We start from the raw sequence: 18,496 nt of genomic DNA on the forward strand, positions 1-18,496 counted from the left end.
GGCTCCATAAGAAGCATTTCAAGGTCTTGGAGTGGCCTGGCCAGTCTCCAGACCTGAACTCAATAGAAAATCTTTGGAGGGAGCTGAAACTCCAAACCTGAGATCTGTATGGAGGAGTGGACCAAAATCCCTGCTGCAGTGTGTGAAAACTTGGTCAAGAACTACAGGAAATGTCTGACCTCTGTAATGGCAGACAAATGTTTCTGTACCAATTGTTAAGCTCTTCTTTTCTAGGGGATCAAATACTTATTTCAGGAAATAAAATGCAAATCAATTATATAAAAATCATACAATGTGATTTTCTTTTTCGATTCTGTGTCACAGTTGAAGTGTACCTACGATAAAAATTACAGACCTCTCCATTCTTTGTAGGTGGAAAAACCTGCAAAACTGACAGGGGGTCAAATACTTATTTTCCCCACTGTATCTCTACTGATACCAGGTCAAATGTGATCAAAACTGTGAAACCAAGTCAGTGAACCAGGTTTCAATGTTTTAGCCACAGACTACATCTTGCTATTTGGTATGAACTGGGAGTAGGTGGAATGACCTAAAATTAATATCATGCTATTTTTCACTTTCTGGATGGTAATGGTATTGTATCACAGAAGGTTTTGCACTACAATAAGAGTTTAACTGAGACTATTTCTAAATCTGTTCCTTCGAAGTTATTTAGAAAATCTGGATTCAAAATTTAATCAAAGATTTGTCCCAAATTAAAAAGAAAAAAATACACAGTTTAGCGCCACTACTCTCAGATTTCTCCATCAAAATATTTTGAGAATGCATGAGTGAGTGACTATCGCGAGAGCCAAGCAGAGGCGAGACTCAACATGGCAGTGTGCTACTGTTGACTGAAAGGCTGATGCAAGTTTAAATATAACACAATGATAAAATATCCTCGGGCGTATTGTTTAATTATTATAATCCCATTGAGTTATGTACAATTTGTACATAGCAATCTAGCAATCAAGCAATCAAAAACAGTATTTACGTGTTAATGGCTTTGCGTATGCATTTACATGAGCTTTTGGACAAGAGCAGAAGTTGTGCAAATCAAGGAATATTTGTAGATCACCCTCTGTGCATTTGCAGCTATTCATGAAACAATTTAACTCCACAGGAAGCTAGCTTCAAGTTAGCAGACGTTAGCAATGCACATGAAATGTCCGCCTAATGTTTTATAAATCACTCCAGAAGTGTCATTATGTTCCAAAACAGCGTTTTCAGTTTTTAGAAGTGTTTATTTCGCTCTAGCTTAACATAATATATGAATAAAGAGGCTATATTTACCCACAAACAAAACAGAGTTTGCAGCTCGGCTACCAGCCTGTGTCACCACACTATGTCCACTAAATGTTTTGTAAATCCTTCCGAGGTGTTCTATTTCATTCCTCCTGACCGCCAGAGGGCGGTGCTTTAGCACCTGGATAACTACATGTGCGCAGCACAGAGGTCGAGAAGATATACCAACCAAAGTCACGCCATTGAATGTGAAACTGGGTGACGTCAATGGTTGTCTTTATATACCGACGCACCCAGCGCTCGCTTCTTTTCTACATTCTCGCATTCTTAGAGGTTGAGAATGCATTTAGCTGCGATTGCCGCTCTCGCTTGTAGCCTCGCAACCCACCTTCGGTTGGAGCTACGTGCACTGCACACGTCCTCCAGAGGCTGCGAGACACGGCTTCACCGTTTTTTGTATTCTTTGACGCCTGACGTGAGTACACCTTTCGAAACGCCGGGTGCGCACCTTAGCCGCTGCCCTGCTGGGTATTTTCGTCTGTGCACATTAGCTGTGTTGTTTCGATGAAAGCTGGCTATTTGTTTAGTTGTGTCACTAACCCCGTTAACTACGTGGTAGTGTGTGTATCAGAACCAGTATAGTGTACTGTGTTGGGCTTGCCGTGAGTGTTTTCCACTCCTTGAAGCACTTCGTCTGCACTGCCGCCATTTGCTAAGTTTAACAGCTCCGCTAGCAGCTAGTGTTGTCGTCGTTGCTCTAAGTGACTTAGCACTTGGGCTGTGAGTTTTTCGGCTGTGTGCATCGTGTTATTACTGTGGCTGTGAGTGTTTCACGCTCCGGGCCTTGTATTAGCTTTTACACTGAGTGTTTCACGCTCCGTGCCTCGTGCCAAGTCTGCGGCTGGAGTGCTTCACGCTCCGTGCCTCGTGTCAAGTCGACGGCTGTGAGTGCTTCACGCTCCGTGCCTCGTGTTACTATTTACACTGCGTGTGATTCACACTTTGTCTTTCCATTTGTAACCATCAGGGCTTGCGTTAGCCATCTGCACGCAGTCCACAATGTTGACAGGGCCTTTGTTGCATGGCTGTAGTACCTGTTTGGCTCCCTTGAGCCCAGATGATGGACATATGTTTTGCCCCTCGTGTCTTGGGATCGGACACCTGAGGGAAGCCCTGACTGGCGATGCCTGCCTTAATTGTGCCCAGCATGCACTGGCAGAGAGATCTGCTAGACTTGCGGCATTGGAAGTGGAAATCTAGTGCGGACTTTGGCCTCCAGAACCAGGAAGGAACCGAAGCGCCGGTAAACGCCCACATGCAGGAAGGCCCCTTCTGCTAAGAAGGTTACTCATGACCATGCTTTGGCTGAAAAGGTTGAAACGTTGACTTCTGAGTTTGCTCAGATTAGTCCTTGCTTCTGAATCTACAGCCTAGGGATGCAGTGACAGTTCCTGTTGTCCCTAATGAGGCTGATCAGACCAATGTAGTTACTCAGCAGGAGGAAGATGTCGTGTCTATTGCTGCAACTGATTCCTTGTACAATGACAAGTGATATAAACTGTGTGGAGGATGAGGATGAGAGGGGTCTTTCTCCAAGCTATTCATTAGTGGGCTCTCATACCTCTGAGCAGAGTCCATGCCGCAACCGGACCTGGACTATCCTTTGTCAAGCAAGCTTTTCAGTTGGCTTTATCCAGGCTTGGGGTCGACAATCCCCCTGCGGAAACCACCGCTTCAAGTGCCTTTTTCAAAGTCACTCAGAAGCCTGAGTTTAACGTTCCAGTTTCACAACCATATATCGAGGAGCTCCACCGATGTTGGGCGGACCCCAAATCATTGACCCATCTATCACAGGACTGCAGAGCCCTTAGCTCTATGTGTGATTCAGCGCAGTATGGTCCTGAACCGTATGCCGCCGTTGACAGCATTATTGCGAACCTGGTTGTGGCTCCAGCTGATGCTGCTCGGCCGGATGCCCGCTGCCCACGTCCTCAGTGTAGGGTCACTGATGACCTCCTCACCAAAAGCTATGACATAGCTGCTCGCATCGGTCGCCTAGGCAACTCACTGTCCCATTTAGCCCTTGCCCTCTCAAAGTCTTTGAGGGAGGCAGAGGTTGATGATGCTACGCAAAGTCTTAGTGATGCCTCACTCCAAACCTTTGCTATATGTCCAGAGAGCTTGGCAGACTGATGTCAACCCTTACCATCACTAGACGTCAGGTGTGGCTTGCGCAGTCCCCCCTGTCCGAATCCTGCAGAGGCACACTCCGTTCGCTGCCAGTTCTTCCAGGCCAAGTATTTGGACCTGCGGCCTAACAAACTTTGGAGCATGCTGTTGAGGCTAGTAAATCTCTGCAACAGTTTGTTGACCTTCCAGACCTCAGCCAGTCAGACGTGCTACAGCTTTTCACTCTACATCCAGGCCTCCGCCGACTCCCAGAGCTGCATGTGCTTTGCAGTTGAGGGCCCAGCTCTCCCCAGCAGCCTGCCTTTCGTGAGCTTACGGGCAGACCCCCGAGAACTGAACGGTTTCACAGAGCTTCCAGTAATCGCGCCCAGAGGTCCTCAGGGATGTGAGGCAGAGGTGGTCGGGTCTGACTGCCAATGTTTGGCCCCCAGCCGTTTTTCACGAAATCAACTCAGCCACTGGGAGGCTCAACTTCAAGATCCATGGGTCATTTCAACCTTGTTCGAAGGTTACAGAATTCAGTTCAGATGTCGTCCTCCAAAGTTCAATGGGGTGAGGATGACTGCTGTTTCCGACTCGGTGAAGTCTGCTGCCCTACAACGGGAGACTTTGGAACTCCTGGAGAAGGGGGCCATAGAGCCAGTTCACAGTTCAGACAAGCTCAGGGGGTTCTATTCAATTTACTTCCTTGTTCCAAAGAAGGATGGCGGCTTTCGTCCTATCCTCGATCTCCGACGTCTGAATTGTTATATCAAAGTGCTGCAGTTTCACATGCTCCGCACAGTAGACGTCCTTCAAACTATCACACCAGGAGACTGGTTCACAAGTGTCAACTTAAAAGACGCCTATTTCCATGTGCCAGTGGCACCTCATCACAGGCAGTTTCTCCGCTTTGCTTTCGAAGGTCAGGCATACCAGTTCAGGGTGCTTCCTTTCTGCCTCTCTCTCGCCCCTCGTACATTTACCAGATGTATGGCTGCAGCACTAGCCCCACTGCAAGCTCTTGGATTAAGAATCCTACCCTACTTAGACGATTGGCTTGTCTGCGCTCTGACTCAGGCACAGGTGCAGGCGCACAATGACACAGCTCTTCTACTGAACCATGTCTCTCATTTAGAACTCACAGTGAACTTTGCAAAGAGTTCTCTTGTTCCCAGTCAACAAAAGACCTTCATCGGCATTGCCATCAACTCCCTGACTATGACTGCATCGCCAATCCCTGCAGAGAGTGGACGATGTAATTCGTCTCGTCTCACACATTCAACGGGCTGTGACGCTGCCTTTTGGTTTGCCGCTCCGGTTGATGGGCAAATTGACTGCAATGTCGCTAGTGGTACCTTTGGGACTTCTGTTCTTACGTCCCCTACAGATTTGGATCAACAACCTAGGCCTCAACTCAAAGTTGCATCAGCACAGGCTTGTACGACTCTCCAACCAGTGCCTTCTGCACCTCAAACCCTGGGGGAACGTGGACTTCATCTGCAAGGGCTCTAGGCTCTGTTCCTTCTCGCCGAGAGGTGGTTGTTACAGATGCATCACTGAAAGGGGGGCCATGTGGAATCACAGGATGGTGAGGGGTGTCTGGAGTCCTCAGGAGAGACTCCAACACAAACGTGCTGGAGCTTCGCACTGTGCAACTGGCTCTCAAGCGTTTCCTCCCGGCCCTGAGAGGAAGACATGTTCTTGTCCGCTCGGACAACACATCAACAGTCTATCACATAAACCATCAGGGGGGCACCAGGACCAATCACTCATTGGCAGAAACTCGGAAGCTACTCTTATGGGCGTTGCCTCGCCTTCAAAGTGTCAGAGCAGTTCATCTGCCCGGTGTACAGAACAGCGCAGCGGACTTACTCTCCAGACAGAATCCACCACCGGGAGAGTGGAGACTGAACCCGATTGTGGTCCAAATGATCTGGCAGAAATATGTTGCAGCGGAAGTGGAGCTTTTCACTTCAAGCACCTCGACACATTGCCCACGATGGTACTCCCTCTTGGAACCAGACAGCCCGCTGGGGCAGGATGCATTGGCTCACCCGTGGCCGGATTGCCTCCTTTATGCCTTCCCTCCTCTCCCGCTGCTGATGTTGACACTGCACAGGATAGATCAGAGCAGCCACAGGGTGCTGTTGGTTGCTCCATTCTGGCCTGGGAGGATTTGGTTTCCCATGATTTGCAAACTCCTCGAGGGAGAACCTTGGGCTCTCCCGGAGAGGAAGGATTTGTTGTCACAGCTACAGGGGAGGATTAGGCACCCTCACCCAGAACACCTTCAACAGTATGTGTGGCCGTTGAGGGGCCAGACTCCTTGTTAAGTTCTTGTGACCAGACTGTTGTTCAGACTATCCTTAATTCATGTGCTGCTTCTACCAGGGCTTTGTATGACAACAGATGGAAGCTGTTTGCGCGGTGGTGTGAGAAACAAAAGTTAGACCCGGAGCATTGCCCTGTGCCTATTCTCCTCAAATATTTACAAGAACTGCTGGAGAAAGGACTTTGTCACTACCTTGAAGGTTTATGTTGCTGCAATCTCTGCCCGGCACGTCTACGTTGATGGCCGGTCAGTGGGTTCATACCTCTTAGTGTGTAGTTTTTTGAAAGGTGCTCTACGTTTGTGGCCTCCAAGGCTTGCACGCGTACCTTCATGGGACCTTCCTCTAGTCCTGGAGGGTTTAAGCTTATCCCCTTTCGAACCAATTGAAAGTGCTGATCTTAAATGGGTGTCAGTGAAGACTGCCTTTCTACTTGCACTGTCTTCGGCTAAGCGGGTGGGAGAGCTCCATGCCCTATCAGTCGCTGGGGACTGTTTGCGATGGAATTCTGACGGATCTGGGGTTACGCTGTGGCCTAATCCGTCCTTTTTACCCAAGAGAATTTCAACTTTTAATGTTAACCAGCCAGTTTCCTTGGGTGTGTATGTCCCGCATTCTGATCCAGGATTATCTGTTTCAGGTTCCCTGTGTCCTGTCCGACACAGCGACTCTCGCATTGGGTCGTGGATGCCATTTTACAAGTATACAGGTCCAGAGGTCTTCAGCCTCCTAAGGTTACGTGCCATTCCACCAGAGGGGTGTCCACCTCCTGGGCTGCACTGAGAGGTGTCCCTTTGAGTGATATTTGTGCTGCTGCTACGTGGGCTTCGTCCTGTACCTTCGCCTGCTATTACAGACTGAATGTGGCTGCTCCTCCTGCGGCGACTTCGGCGGTGTTGTCTGCCTCCACTCCCCACTGCTGATGCGAGGTGAGTGTGACTCTTCTTGACCTTGTTGGTAATAAGTCATCCAGGTGCTAAAGCACCGCCCTCTGGCAGTCAGGAGGAATGAAATAGAATGAGAATTATGAATGTAACTACGGTTCTATGAATTCTGGATGACCGCCAGAGTTGCTTGTCACTCAGAGTCTTGCAAGTTCATTCCGAAAAGAAGCGAGCGCTGAGTGCGTCTGGTATATAAAGACAACCAGTGACGTCACCCAGGTCACATTCAATGGCGTGACTTTGTTGGTATATACAACCCCTGGCAAAAATTATGGAATCACCGGCCTCGGAGGATGTTCATTCAGTTGTTTAATTTTGTGGAAAAAAAGCAGATCACAGATATGACACAAAACTAAAGTCATTTCAAATGGCAACTTTCTGGCTTTAAGAAACACTATAAGAAAGCAAGAAAAAAAGATTGTGACAGTCAGTAACGGTTACTTTTTTAGACCAAGCAGAGGAAAAAAATATGGAATCACTCAATTCTGAGGAATAAATTATGGAATCACCCTGTAAATTTCCATCCCCCAAACTAAAACCTGCATCAAATCAGATCTGCTCGTTGACGTTGACCCTATGCCATGACATTGATCCTATGTGTCTTTTTGCAAGGAACGTTTTCACAGTTTTTGCTCTATGGCAAGATGCATTATCATCTTGAAAAATGATTTCATCATCCCCAAACATCCTTTCAATTGTCCAAAATATCAACGTAAACTTGTGCATTTATTGATGATGTAATGACAGCCATCTCCCCAGTGCCTTTACCTGACATGCAGCCCCATATCATCAATGACTGTGGAAATTTAGATGTTCTCTTCAGGCAATCATTATAAATCTCATTGGAACGGCACCAAACAAGTTCCAGCATCATCACCTTGGCCAATGCAGATTTGAGATTCATCACTGAATATCACTTTCATCCAGTCATCCAAAGTACACGATTGCTTTTCCTTAGCCCATTGTAACCTTGTTTATTCTGTTTAGGTGTTAATGATGGTTTCGTTTAGCTTTCCTGTATGTAAATCCCATTTCCTTTAGGCGGTTTCTTACAGTTCAGTCATAGACGTTGACTCCAGTTTCCTCCCATTCGTTCCTCATTTGTTTTGTTGTGCATTTTTGGAGTTTTGAGACATATTGCTTTAAGTGTTCTGTCTTGACGCTTTGATGTCTTCCTTGGTCTACCAGTATGTTTGCCTTTAACAACCTTCCCATGTTTTTTGTATTTGGTCCTGAGTTTAGACACAGCTGACTGTGAACAACCAACATCTTTTGCAACATTGCATGATGATTTACTCTTTTAAGAGTTTGATAATCCTCTCCTTTGTTTCAACTGACATCTCTCGTGTTGGAGCCATGATTCATGTCAGTCCACTTGGTGCAACAGCTCTCCAAGGTGTGATCACTCCTTTTTAGATGCAGACTAATGAGCAGATCTGATATGATGCAGGTGTTAGTTTTGGGAATGAAAATGTACAGGGTGATTCCATAATTTTTTCCTCAGAATTGAGTGATTCCATATTTTTTTCCTCTGCTTGGTCTAAAAAAGTAACCGTTACTGACTGCCACAATATTTTTTTCTTGATTTCTTATAGTGTTTCTGAAAGCCAGAAAGTTGCCATTTGAAATTACTTTAGTTTTGTGTCATGTGTGTGATCTGCTTTTTTTCTACAAAATTAAACAACTGAATGAACATCCTCCGAGGCCGGTGATTCCATAATTTTTGCCAGGGGTTGTATTCTCGACCTCTGTGCTGCGCACATGTAGTTATCCAGGTGCTAAAGCACCGCCCTCTGGCGGTCATCCGGAATTCATAGAACTGTAGTTACATTCGTAACTCTCGTTATCAGGTTACAAAAACATTGGTTTCAGTTTTAGAAGTGTTTATCGCAGCTTTTACCTAATATATGAGAAAGATGTTATGTCTAGCCAAATACAAGGCAAAGCTCTTTTTTTTTTGTCACCAACACAGTCTTGACAGTCTGTACCAACACCAATACAAAAAGCTACAAAAAAAAGCAATTAGGGAAAAATTCACATGGATATTGAGGTGGAATATCTGCACAGTTTTTTGGAGCGTCTGATGTTTATTGGACAGGAATTGTTTTTCTGAGTGGCACAAATATAATTTGTGTGGCATCTTACTGCATGTAAATAGCCACAAAAAAATGCTTAAAACATTCCTGCATTTTAATGTGAATTGCTGTATATAACTGTTTATGCCACGCTTTTATACGTTTTGAAATTTACCATTTATATGTGCATTCTAAGTTATAAAAATGGTTTGTTAAACATTTTTCTGGTTTTCACAGTTAGCATTAAGGTTACACTCCCTCCTCAGAAAAACAAAAGATGACTATAAACGGTGGACCAAAAACACCGTAATGACCACTAACACCAACTCGCAGCTTATACAAGTCATACACAGAGCCCACATCACTGAAAGTGGAGTGTTTAAAATGGGACTGGCCAACACAGATATCGGTTCACAATGCACTTTAGGGAGCACAGATAATTAGCTTTACACAATCTGGCTCTGTAAACCAGTTCACTATCTGTAACAGTCACTTGAATACACTCTCAACCATTCTTCAGAATCCCAGCATCTGCACCACTTTGTCTCCTTGGTGATACAACCCCTGGCAAAAATTATGGAATCACCGGCCTCGGAGGATGTTCATTCAGTTGTTTAATTTTGTAGAAAAAAAGCAGATCACAGACATGACACAAAACTAAAGTAATTTCAAATGGCAACTTTCTGGCTTTAAGAAACACTATATGAAATCAAGAAAAAAAGATTGTGGCAGTCAGTAAAGGTTACTTTTTTAGACCAAGCAGAGGAAAAAAATATGGAATCACTCAATTCTGAGGAAAAAATTATGGAATCACCCTGTAAATTTTCATCCCCAAAACTAACACCTGCATCATATCAGATCTGCTCGTTAGTCTGCATCTAAAAAGGAGTGAACACACCTTGGAGAGCTGTTGCACCAAGTGGACTGACGTGAATCATGGCTCCAATACGAGAGATGTCAATTGAAACAAAGGAGAGGATTATCAAACTCTTAAAAGAGAGTAAATCATCACGCAATGTTGCAAAAGATGTTGGTTGTTCACAGTCAGCTGTGTCTAAACTCTGGACCAAATACAAACAACATGGGAAGGTTGTTAAAGGCAAACATACTGGTAGACCAAGGAAGACAGCAAAGCGTCAAGACAGAAAACTTAAAGCAATATGTCTCAAAAATCGAAAAATGCACAACAAAACAAATGAGGAACGAATGGGAGGAAACTGGAGTCAACGTCTGTGACCGAACTGTAAGAAACTGCCTAAAGGAAATGGGATTTACATACAGAAAAGCTAAACGAAAGGCATCATTAACACCTAAACAGAAAAAAACAAGGTTACAATGGGCTAAGGAAAAGCAATTGTGGACTGTGGATGACTGGATGAAAGTCATATTCAGTGATGAATCTCAAATCTGCATTGGGCAAGGTGATGATGCTGGAACTTTTGTTTGGTGCCTTTCCAATGAGATTTATAAAGATGACTGCCTGAAGAGAACATGTAAATTTCCACAGTCATTGATGGTATGGGGCTGCATGTCAGGTAAAGGCACTGGGGAGATGGCTGTCATTACATCATCAATAAATGCACAAGTTTACGTTGATATTTTGGACAATTGAAAGGATGTTTGGGGATGATGAAATCATTTTTCAAGATGATAATGCATCTTGCCATAGAGCAAAAACTGCAAAAACATTTCTTGCAAAAAGACACATAGGGTCAATGTCATGGCATAGGGTCAATGTCAATGAGCAGATCTGATTTGATGCAGGTGTTAATTTGGGGGATGAAAATTTACAGGGTGATTCCATAATTTTTTCCTCAGAATTGAGTGATTCCATATTTTTTTCCTCTGCTTGGTCTAAAAAGTAACCGTTACTGACTGCCACAATCTTTTTTTCTTGATTTCTTATAGTGTTTCTTAAAGCCAGAAAGTTGCCATTTGAAATGACTTTAGCTTTGTGTCATGTCTGTGATCTTCTTTTTTTCTACAAAATTAAACAACTGAATGAACATCCTCTGAGGCCGGTGATTCCATAATTTTTGCCAGGGGTTGTATTTCCAAAGTTCACATCCCATCCACTGCTCATCTCTCTAACCGGTGCTAAGAAAGTAGCCCTCCATCAAGGAATTCTTGTCACATCACTCACTGGACCAACTTCACTTCAGAATACATTTTAATGGAAAAAATAATGCTCACAAAAAGAACCATATGTCAACCTTTGAGAAAAACTAACCCATTTTATAATTTTTTTATCAAACCAAAACATAGCTTTGGACTGCATATGACAGCAAACTCACACTCCTCTGCTCCCCTTTCCTTCCTCCTCATCACCACCACTCGATCACTAACTCTCCTATTCTCTACCAGAGGTGTAAAAGTCCGGCCTCAGAAAGTAAACGTCCAGCCACATATTGGTTCCATCTTCCTAATAAACCAGCTGACTGTAATTAGTTCAGCTCTTCAGGCAGGTGGATGAGCTAATTATTGAGATCACCTATTTTAGTTGCACAGGTAGAAGCAACATATGGTAGGGTTTTTACTTTCTGAAGCCAGACTTTTATACCTCTGTTCTCTACTGATCATTCTTTCTCCATCCATAAACATCTGTTCCCACGTCTCTCTCTCTCACACACACACACACACACACACACACACACACACACACACACACACACACACACACACACACACACACACACACACACACACACACACACACACACACACACACACACACACACACACACACACACACACACACACTATAAACCTCACTCACTCATCTTCAACCGCTTATCCGGGAATGGGTCATGGGGGCAACGACAGTTCCAGCAGGGGACCCCAAACTTCCCTTCTCTGGGCCACATTAACCACCTCCGACTGGGGGATATCGAGATGTTCCCAGGGCAGTGTGGAGATATAATCTCTCCAACTAATCCTGGGTCTTCCCCAGGGTCTCCTCCCAGATGGACGTGCCTGGGACACCACCCTAGGGAGGCGCCCAGGTGGCATCCTTACCAGATGCCCAAACCACCTCAGCTGACTCCTTTCAACCCAATGGAGCAGTGGCTCTACTCCGAGCTCCTCACAGATAACTCAGCTTCTCACCGTATCCCTAAGGGTGACACTACCTACCCTCCTGAGAAAACCCATTTCGCCCGATTGTTCCCGTGATCTAGTTCATTCGGTTATGACCTGACCCTTATGACCATAGGTGAGAGTAGCAACGAAGACTGACCAGTAGATAGAGACCTTCGCTTCTGGCTCAGCTCCCTTTTCATCACAACAGTATGGTAGAGCGAAAGATGTTTAAAGTTTTACATTTCACAAATCCATGGTTGCTTAATTAACAGTCATTAAGACTGAAAGAAACCGGCACAAGCAGATGCTTCGGCCCAGTTTCTTAAAGCAGTCTAACCTTTTAGTCCATTAAACTTACTTAGTCAACTATGGTTAGTCACCCAACATTATCCGTCTAATCACCATTTCACATCGACCGCTAAACATGTAGATTAGATGTCTTATGTTAGTCTACGATTATCATGGGCATACAGGCCTCGCAAGTGCCGTTGCAAAGAAATGCCTCCAATGCGACAGTTTTTTTTACTTCTGGGTTGGTTGTTGTCATGAACTATCCAGACTTTGTTTCGCTAACTGATTTGATTAACATTTACAGACACATACGATCTGCAGATCGACGTGCTTAGCTCTCAGCCTAGCAGTTCTTCTACACTTCTGTCAAGCCTTTCTGTGCACAAAACGCTGCTCAGCATAACAGCATCGCCCGGTGGCTAATGTGACAACTGTCATAAACATCATGACAGTTGTCTGCTACAACCATGGCCAAAAGTGGAGAAGCGCTCCATTTGGAGGAATACGAGTGACACAGGGGTACTCTTGAGTGCTCCATCAAGTGGTGGTACATGATAGCTGCCATTTTTGAGGTGAGACAATGAAGTTTGGTTGACTAAAGTAAGATTAGCTGCCTCTCTACCAGGCTAAAAACTTTTGTCAGGTAACACAAAACTTTAGCAGTCTAAGAACTTTGTGCAACAACTAACGTCAAAAGATTAGTCGATTAAGTGAGTTTAGTTGACTAAACAAGATTAGACTCCTTTATGAAACCGGGCCTTGTTCACATGACACAATCCCTGCACATGCTGTGCGTAATAGCTCCCAAACGCAGTTCGAATGTAGGTGCAACATAGCACAAATCCCAAAATGCTGTCAGAATGCAGTAAGAATAATACTAATAATAGAGTGAAGAGCAAAGTTTACAAGACAGTAGTGAGGCCAGCTATGCTGTACGGCTTAGAGACATTTGCACGAACAAAAAGACAGGGGGCAGAGTTGAAGATGCTAGAGCTGAAGATGTTTTGATTCTCTTTGGGAGTGATGAGAATGGACAGGATTATGAATGAACATATCAGAGGGACAGGTCAGGTGTGATGGATGGTTTGGAGACAGTCAGAGAGGTGAGACTGAGATGGTTTGGGCATGTGCAAAGGAGGGACCCAGGATATATAGGGTGAATGATGCTGAGGATGAAGCCAACAGGCAGGAGGAGAAGAGGGAGGCCAAAGAGGAGGTTTCTGGATGTGTGAAGGAGGACATGCAGGTGATTGGTGTGACAGAGAAAGTTACAGAGGACAGGGTGAGATGGAAACGATTGATCTGCTTTGGTGATCCCTAATGGGAGCAGCCAAAAGAAGGAGAAGATAGCAGTCAAGATGTATTTATCTTGTTAATGATATGATTAATACCGCACAAACAAAAAATATTATATTAACCGCTAAACCCCACTATCCATCAATGGCTGGCTCAAAGAATAAAATGATAATAAAACTGATTGGGTTTTACTCACTTCTGACCCTCAGCCAACTGTTGTATTTTGAAGGCCTCAGCTTCAGCAGGTCTCTTGACAGTGGCAATAAGCTCCTTCTCAGTTCTGTCAATCTCCTTCTCTTCAATGGTTATCTGTTTCTTCCGTTGCACCACTTGGATCTCAATCTCTTCCAGACGGATCTTTTGCTGCTCCTTAGACGCTTGTAGCTGATATGCCAGCTCAGCTTCTGCTCTCTGGAATCAGTAACAGGCCATCACATTTGCAAAATATATGTACATCGATGGTGACACATCTGTGGTTTCCTACAGCCATGGATAATCAATGTCATAGATGAAGTGTAAAGTAAAACCAGAATATTCACCTTGGTGTTGACTTCCTGGTTGAAATCAGCCTTCCGCAGTTCCAGTTCTCGCTTGGAGTCAGCCATCTTGGTGTCAGCCAGGAATTTCACATCCATCATCTCCTTTTTGCATTCTGCCTCCTGAATGTGGCAATGAAGCAAGCGGTTGATCAAAAGGTTGTTCTACAATAGAACGCACCTTTCCCAGCCACAAACCTAGCCCCTTACCTGTATCCCAGCATCCCGCTCTGCTTCAGCCACGCCAATGTCTGCATCTCTCCTGACAGCTGCAGTCTGAGTCTTCCCGAGAGAACTGAGATAATCCAATTTGTCATACACATCCTGTATGTCCAAACAGAAGGCAAAGTATTACATACTACAGACATTATTAGCTTGTGCCCAACCCACCAATCAAAGGTCATATACTTATAAGAGATATCAAATTTTCTTCATGTAAAGTTACATTTGTAAGTACTTGTGCAACAAATCAAAGCCCTCCCCTCTTGGTGATTTTCAGAAGTCTAGCCTTTTTTTTGGGTTGCCTAACTACTGTTTTTTCCAACTAAAAATACATTTCTTGAATAAAATAATACCTATGGTGCTGCATAAATGTCTTATATTTTTATGTTTATTGCAATACATTACAAGGGTCAGCTGGAAAGTCCGGCATCTACATGATTATTTCAACAACAAGCAAGACACTCGGACCAGTGACACACAGCTGCTTGCATCTCTGCATTATTAGTGTAATGTGTCCCTTCAGATGTCCTTTTAGCTTGGTTAAAAAAAAATAAAAATGTTGGATGGCGCAAGATCTGGACTATAGCTTGTGAAATTTGAGCTGCTGCAATGCATCCTCCGCTTGTTGACTCGTATGGCTGAGCAATGCCATGCTGCAAAATTGCATCTTTTCCAGGATGAACCCTCTTCAAGCATGTGTGGAACTTTTGCCACATATCAGTCAGGGTTGGCAATGCTGCTGTGTTCCAAAAATCCTGTGAGGACTATGACTCACACCCCCACTTGGTGTTGTACATCTGTGACTGTTACGGAGCTCTTACTGCGGACCTGGTCATGAAGACATGTCACAGATGGATTTTCATCCTTCAAACTCTTTGACCACCTTGTGACTGTACAGACATCCATGCAGGCGTTGCTACGGAAAACACTCATTCATCGATGTGTGCCCATGGATGCATAACCCTCCGTCTTGAGGAATTCAACATGTTATTTCAAAAGTACGCCCATGGATGACACAATTTAGATTTTTTTTTTAAACCAATGGCTGTGTGCATGTGTTACATTTTAGGTGATTCTGCATATGCCTAAAATTGCAGGCAAAAACCATTTGATGTGATGTGATAGGCAATAATTAAAGAATTACTCTTGTACCAGTTTCATTTTGATATATTGCTTGTTATTGAAATAATCATGTCGGAGGCTGACCTTCATACTTTCACTTCTATTTTACTGCAGACAGTATGAACTGAAGATATCTCATGTGTGTGGTCAGTTTCATTTCATATTCATTCCTGCATTTAAGGCCTGCAAAAAAAAAAAAAAATAAGAAAAGAAAAGAAAAAAAGTTGGGACATTGAAGTATTTACCACTTTGTAATGGTGCCATTCCTTCTCACAAAGCTGAAAAGACATTTTGGCACAGAGGATACAGAGCTGTGAAGCATTTCAGGTGTTATTTTGTACCATTTTTTCCGCAAACTCGTCTCATGGAGTACAGCAGTATGGAGTCATCAGTTTGTGTTTTTTTCCCACCCAAAGTCTCCACACATTCTCACCGGAGACAGATCATTACTGCAGTCTTGCCAGTCCAGCATCCATATCCTCTGCCTCCACAGCTATTCCTTTGTAAAGTCTGCAGAATGTGGATTTGCATTGTCTTGTTGAAAAAATCATGGATGCCGCTGGAATAGATGTTCTCTTGGAGGCAGCATATGTGGCTCCAAAATCTCTACACACTGCACTAATGCTGCCATCACAGAAGTGTAAATCACCTTTTCCAAGGGCACTGACACAACCCCATACCATGCCAAAACCTGGGTTCTGGAATTGCCGTTAACAGTCTGGATAGTCCTTTTGTCTTTGGTCCAGAGCACACAGCATCCATTTTTTCTTAAAAAAGATCTGGAATACCGATTCGGCTGATCACAAAACTAGGGATGAGGCCAATCTGATCCAATATCTGTATCGTGTTCAGATATCAACGTAATTCACAGAAACATCTTGCTGGCTGCAGGGGAGGTCCCTTCCACAGGGTGCAGCCAGCACAACAGGCAAGCATTTTCAACTTTTCCATACAACATGTCCGCTGGCTGGAAATATTTTATACAAAAACACAGCAAAGCAAGACGCCAATGTGCAATGCTTGCAAACCCACTGTACTGAGAGGCAGAAGCAACCTACAATGCAGTGAACTTAATCAGCACAAGGATTTTTTAATCAGGATCAGAAACACAAAATGAGTCAGGAGGAAAGCTATGACAATTTACCAGACTGACTCCAAATATGAGTAAATTAAGTAGTTTTATTTATTTTATTTTTTTTGGTAGTTTGTGGTAGCATTTTGGAAATGTACTTCATTCTAAAAATGGTTCAAAGGAACTCTAATGTACTCGGGGCGGATCTGCGATTAGGTGTTCAAGCGATGAACCTTCAGCCAATGACCCAACAATGGACCCATTTCACATGCTTACATGAACATGTATATTTTGTTCTTTTACATTTGTGCATGTTTCAGCATTCTAAACAGGTAATTTCTTGAACACAGAGAGAGACAGAGAGAAAAAGACAGGGGACAGCGCTGTCTTTTCTTCATAAATTCTCTGCTTTTTTCCAAGACCCGCCATTTCTCATCAATCAAGATTTGATTGTTTTGGGGAGGTTTTTTCCACAGAGGCACCCCCAAAAAAATTACATACAAGTACATGTAGTGTTTTGATGAAGGAGTGCATTTCTCCATTTCCAAAATGCCGCAAGAAACCACCAAAAAATAAATAAAAGTACCACCAAGACATCCAGACGAATCTGCAGGCTTCTCTGGCTCTGATTGGAGAAATTGTGCATAGTGCATGTTTTGCATTTTGTATCTCCAGTTATACAGCTTCATGATGAAGTGGTATAGAGGATATTGAATTTTGTTTCAACAAAACATCAAATCGAGGCTTGCATCTTAGATTTGCATTCTGGCAAATTGTAGATGAACTTTCAGATCTACTTTTTCAGAAATCCTGTTCTATACCATTTCATCAAGAAGCTGTATAACTGGGGATACAAAATATCCTCATATAAAATCAACAATAATGATAATAAAACAGAGCTCTGATATCAGAATAGTACGGAAGCGTATTGCATTCACTGGATAAAATTAATTACAATCTCATAATTACGAGAAAAGATCTTGCAATTACGAGATCAGCGGTCTAATTTTTTTATCCAGTGAATGCAATACACTTCCATAGAATAGTATCAGTATCGGCAGATATCCAAATTCAGGTATCGGGATCAGGAGTGAAAAAGTGTGGATCACTGCATCACTACACAAAACACATTTCCACTCTGTGATGATCCATACTGAACACATCCGAGTCCAAACAAAACAAACTGCTTCTGAACAAGGTTAACATAAGGCTTCTTTTCAGTGCAGTAAAGTTTTAAGACGCGCATGTGAATCTGACTCTGTATTGTGCTGCTGCTTTAAGTAATCCATTGCTAATGTGGTTACACTATATCTATTATTAATGAATGATTGTTCTTGATGCACTGCCATCTGAGTGATGGAAGATCATAGGTGTTCAGCTTTGGCTTTCAACCTTGCCCTTTATGCACTGAAATTCCTCCAGATTCCCTGAAGTGTTTAATGATATTATGCATTTTTTTATCCTTCTTTGAGGAATACATTCTTTTTGTCATGTTTCAAACCACATGAATAATATTTTCATGCATTTGTTGGCAAACTGGGGATCCTCTTCCCATCTTGGATAAATAGTAAATGGACTGCATTTATATAACACTTTTTCATCTGTATCAGACGTTTAAAGCACTTTACACATCTTAGCTGTTCCAAGACTCAGCCTTTGGTGCTTTTGTACCAATTCATCACCTATATGAAGTAACATTATATTTAATATTTTTAACCTCAATACTAGCCATAAATTACCCTCATCCCAACATTTTTTTGGAATGTATTGCAAATGGGGGGAGGATGCAGGAATGGGTGCATATTAAAGATGAGCATACATGTCATGAAACAGTGGCGGCTTGCCCATAGGGGGTGCTAGGGCGCTGCCCTCCCAGATGTGGAGGAGAAAAAGTATAAAATATATTTTTTTTAAAAAGTATTATCACTGTCAGAGGGGGTTGTGGCCAAGTGGTTAATGTGCTTGGTTTCAGTGCAGAAGGTTCCGGGTTCAAATCTCACCCCTGCCACATTTCTCCATATAATGTGGAGCTGCGTCAGGAAGGGCATCCGGCGTAAAACCTGTGCCAATTCAACATGCAGATCCACCTTGGATTTGCTGTGGCGACCCCGAG

At 43.5% G+C, this 18,496-nt stretch overlaps 1 protein-coding gene across 2 annotated transcripts in view; it reads right to left on the reverse strand.

Annotated features, from left to right (window-relative positions):
* The window catches only part of LOC117508735 (flotillin-2-like), a 58,435-nt gene that overhangs the window by 12,474 nt on the left and 27,465 nt on the right, over positions 1–18,496 (reverse strand). For both annotated transcript variants that reach the window (XM_034168555.1, XM_034168554.1), the window contains 3 exons: positions 14,178–14,291; positions 13,971–14,090; positions 13,628–13,842 (listed from right to left, as the gene is read on the reverse strand). In XM_034168555.1, coding sequence (XP_034024446.1) covers positions 13,628–13,842; positions 13,971–14,090; positions 14,178–14,291 — 449 coding nt within the window. The remainder of the gene's footprint in view (positions 1–13,627; positions 13,843–13,970; positions 14,091–14,177; positions 14,292–18,496) is intronic.

Source organism: Thalassophryne amazonica, chromosome 4 (assembly GCF_902500255.1).
Source record: "Thalassophryne amazonica chromosome 4, fThaAma1.1, whole genome shotgun sequence".
In the NCBI taxonomy this organism is placed as follows: Eukaryota; Metazoa; Chordata; class Actinopteri; order Batrachoidiformes; family Batrachoididae; genus Thalassophryne; species Thalassophryne amazonica.